The sequence below is a fragment of the Cephus cinctus genome, unplaced genomic scaffold (assembly GCF_000341935.2).
Source record: "Cephus cinctus unplaced genomic scaffold, Ccin1 Ccin1_scaffold1877, whole genome shotgun sequence".
Classification (NCBI taxonomy): domain Eukaryota; kingdom Metazoa; phylum Arthropoda; class Insecta; order Hymenoptera; family Cephidae; genus Cephus; species Cephus cinctus.
In genome coordinates this window covers 5,283-8,722 of record NW_014334041.1, presented here as the reverse complement: position 1 = coordinate 8,722, position 3,440 = coordinate 5,283, and the positions used below count along the sequence as shown (strand labels likewise).

The 3,440-nt window shown below is 37.0% G+C and overlaps 1 protein-coding gene across 1 annotated transcript; it reads right to left on the bottom strand.

The window, feature by feature from the left end:
* Window positions 1–723: 723 nt before the first annotated feature.
* Window positions 724–3,369, bottom strand: LOC112495285 (uncharacterized protein K02A2.6-like). The gene has a single exon (XM_025091186.1). The coding sequence runs from the start codon at window positions 1,946–1,948 to the stop codon at window positions 1,118–1,120; it is 831 nt and encodes a 276-aa protein (XP_024946954.1). The 5' UTR covers window positions 1,949–3,369; the 3' UTR covers window positions 724–1,117.
* Window positions 3,370–3,440: the final 71 nt, after the last annotated feature.

The window sequence follows — 3,440 nt, the reverse complement described above, 5'->3', positions numbered from 1 at the left end:
ATCAAAATTTTCGATGAATTAGCCGGAAGTAGTCGGCAGCTTAATGCCCGTATTCATAATCGTCCCTCAATTGAGGTTGAGGTTTCTCTCCATGAAGGGCCTTCAATTTTTGAGGAACCCTTATTTCCAATCGCATTTCATAGAGAGTTTTTACCACTGAACTCTAACCATACTGGAATCCGAACAGCAGTGGTGGGGGCCGCGCAGAGAGAGATAGCAAGGACACAGATAAATGTAGCAGTCTGTCTCTATCATACACTGTACAGTCTCTGAAAATGTTTAAGCTGCGACAAAGCAGTGTGCACGGGGAGGACTGAGCCAACATAACATAACCTGAAATAGTGGCACATATTTTATTTCGAAGACTGCTAAATATTTTTTGTCGTTTTTATAAGGCTCTATATTTATATCATGGAGTCTAGATAGGATTTATATGTACTGTAACGCATTTCCTGGCCTACGTTTTATCTACAACCCCAACGTGGCATTCCGCGGATCCCTTGGGCACCAGGTGCATCCTTGCACCAGCCCGACTCGTCGGGCCTTTAATTTCTAATCCGCGACACATCAACTCTGGGAGTCTTCTCGACTGGATCTTCCCGCTAGCTCCTAATCCGACATAGTAGAGGGGAACGTGAGGGCGGCGAGTATCTACAGTATAATATATCGGGTGGTTAATACATTAATATACACTTATTTATTTATACATATATATTTGATGTTAATAATTGGTGTTACTTATGATACATATTCGTGCGCGTCTATATAGCAACTGCCGCATGTACAGTGTTGGCGAGTGCGCTGAGGCTCGCTTCGCATAAACGCTGACGCAGGCGTTTCTTCATACATTACAACTCTCCGTTCTTTTTAAACTTGACTCTCCCTGAAAACGTGGAGAGCGTCGCAATTTTACATCAGGATTATTACATTTTATCATTTGATCTACGTGGCGTTTAACTAGGTTACCTTTATCATTAGATACAACGTAAGTCGATGGTGAGACTTGTTTTGCAATAGTCCTACTCATTCTTTTTTCCGATCTTACACCGAAATCGTCTACCATAATTTGTTCTCCCGATGAGAAGTCTACCTTGCGCTTTCCCGGTCTTGCTATTATTTAATCACGCTGTTTTTGCGCGACTGTTTCTGTAACGCTTGGTTTGAGCAAGTCGAACCTAGTTCTAATCTCCCTTTTATACATTAAATACGCCGGAGTTCTTTTGGTCGTACAATGTTCGATGCTACGATAGTCAAATAAGAACATGTTTATAGCTGTTTCCAGCGTTTTTCCCGCTTTAACAATTTTAGAAACTTTATCTTTAAAAGTTTGTACAAAATTTTCTGCTGCACCGTTCGTAGCAGGATGATACGGCGGTGAGAAGCTGTGCTTTACCCCATTATTTAACAAAAAATTTTGAAATTCAGCGCTTCTAAATTGTGGGCCTCCGTCTGTTACACAACGCAGAGGAAGTCCGTGTCGTGAAAATAATACTCTAAACTCTTCGCACAGTCTGTATGCTTTTGTATTACTTTTAAAATTTATAATTTCTGGCCATTTGCTATGAGCGTCTATTATAATCAAATACATATTTCCATAAAATGGACCTGCGAAATCACAATGAATGCGGCTCCATGCTTTATCTGGCCAAGGCCATGTAGTTAAAGGCGTAAATGGTGGTTTCTTTAATTCTGTTAAACAAATTTTACAATCTTTTACTAACTTTTCTATATCACGATCAATATTAGGCCACCATACATATGAGCGTGCAAACATTTTGATTTTTACAATGCCTAAATGTGTAGCATGTAGTTCTTTTAATATAATACCTCTTAATTTTTCTGGAATTACTGCTCTTAATCCCCAAAATAAACAACCCTTTTCCGTTGTTAATTCTAATCTTTTGTTATAAATACTTTTTTCATCGTTCGACATTTCTTTTGAATTCATAGGCCAATTTCCTAAAACTCGCTTGATTGAAGTAGCAATCAATTCATCTTTTTTACTTTCTTCCGATAATATTTTATAATCGAATCGCGGCCACTCCCTCTTCGAAAAAATTCACATGCGAAAAATCTGACCCTATCATCTCAGTATCGTCATCTATCGGAAGTCTTGATAATGCATCGCAGTTTGCATTAGCTTCTGATTTTACATGTTCTATTTGATATCTAAACCCGGATAAATAGTAAGCCCATCTTTGAAACCGATTATCCGCGGTTAATGGAATCCCTTTTCTTGGACCTAGTATTAATTCTAATGCTTTATTATTCGTTCTTAAAATAAATTGTTTCCCAAAAAGAAACTGATAAAACCGTTTTACCTCAAACATTATAGCCATTGCTTCTTTATCTAGTATTTTCCGATTTAATTCATTTTTTGGAATTTTTTGAGACGCGAACGCGATTGGCTTTTCAGTGCCGTCTTTACATTTATGTGATATAATTGCTGACAGACCGTAATCTGAAGCGTCGCATGCCAAAACTATTTTCTCTTTTGGATCAAAATTTACTAACACTTTTGGTGAAATTAATTCATTTTTTACCTAACTAAAAGCTTTTGAACAATTTTCGTCCCATTCAAATTTCTCTTTTTTTAGAAGATCGTATAACGGCTTTAAGTTTACTGATCTATTTTCTAAAAATCTCGCGTAAAAATTTATTAACCCAAGAAATTCTAATTCTTTTACATTTTTCGGTTGAGGCGCTTCTATCATGGCTTTTACCTTCGATTTTGCTTTATGCAGCCCCTCTTTATTTATTACAAATCCTAACACTTCTAATTTTTCTTGCATAAACTTACATTTTTCTCTATTTAGTCGTAATCCGCATTCTTGTAATCTATTACAGACGTTCTCTAAATTTTTTAAATGCTCTTCCGTGGTTTTACCTGTTACGTAAATATTATCAATATACGCTATCGTGCCTTGTAATCCTCTCAAACACTCATCCATTTTCTTTTGAACATCCGCAGGTGCAGGCGAAACACTCTCTGGTACCTTTGTGTACCTAAAATGCCATGAGTTACAATTGTTAACAATTTCGAGCATTCTTCCTCTACGGAAAATTGCATGTAGGCATGCGTTAAGTCCAATTCAGTAAAAGTATCTCCGCCTTGAAGCTTAGCAAAAATATCATCGATTGTGTGCGAGGGATATTTATCCATAATAATATGCGGATTTAACGTCATTTTAAAATCTCCACAAATTCGAATATTACCATTACTTTTGAATACCGGTACTATCGGCGTGGCCCATTCGCTCACGTCGACTGGCTTTAAATGCCCCAATTTAAGTAATCTATCTATCTCTTTTTCTATTAATGGTCTTAATGCATGCGCTACATTCTTACACTTTAATGCAATCGGTCGTGCATCTTTCTTTAAATAAAATTTTGTTTCGCTTTTATTATAAACTCCCGGTTAGGCACTAAATAATTTGTCG

Excerpts from the sequence above, each read along its gene's own strand:
- LOC112495285 (XM_025091186.1), bottom strand. The coding sequence starts at position 1,948 with ATGAATTCAAAAGAAATGTCGAACGATGAAAAAAGTATTTATAACAAA.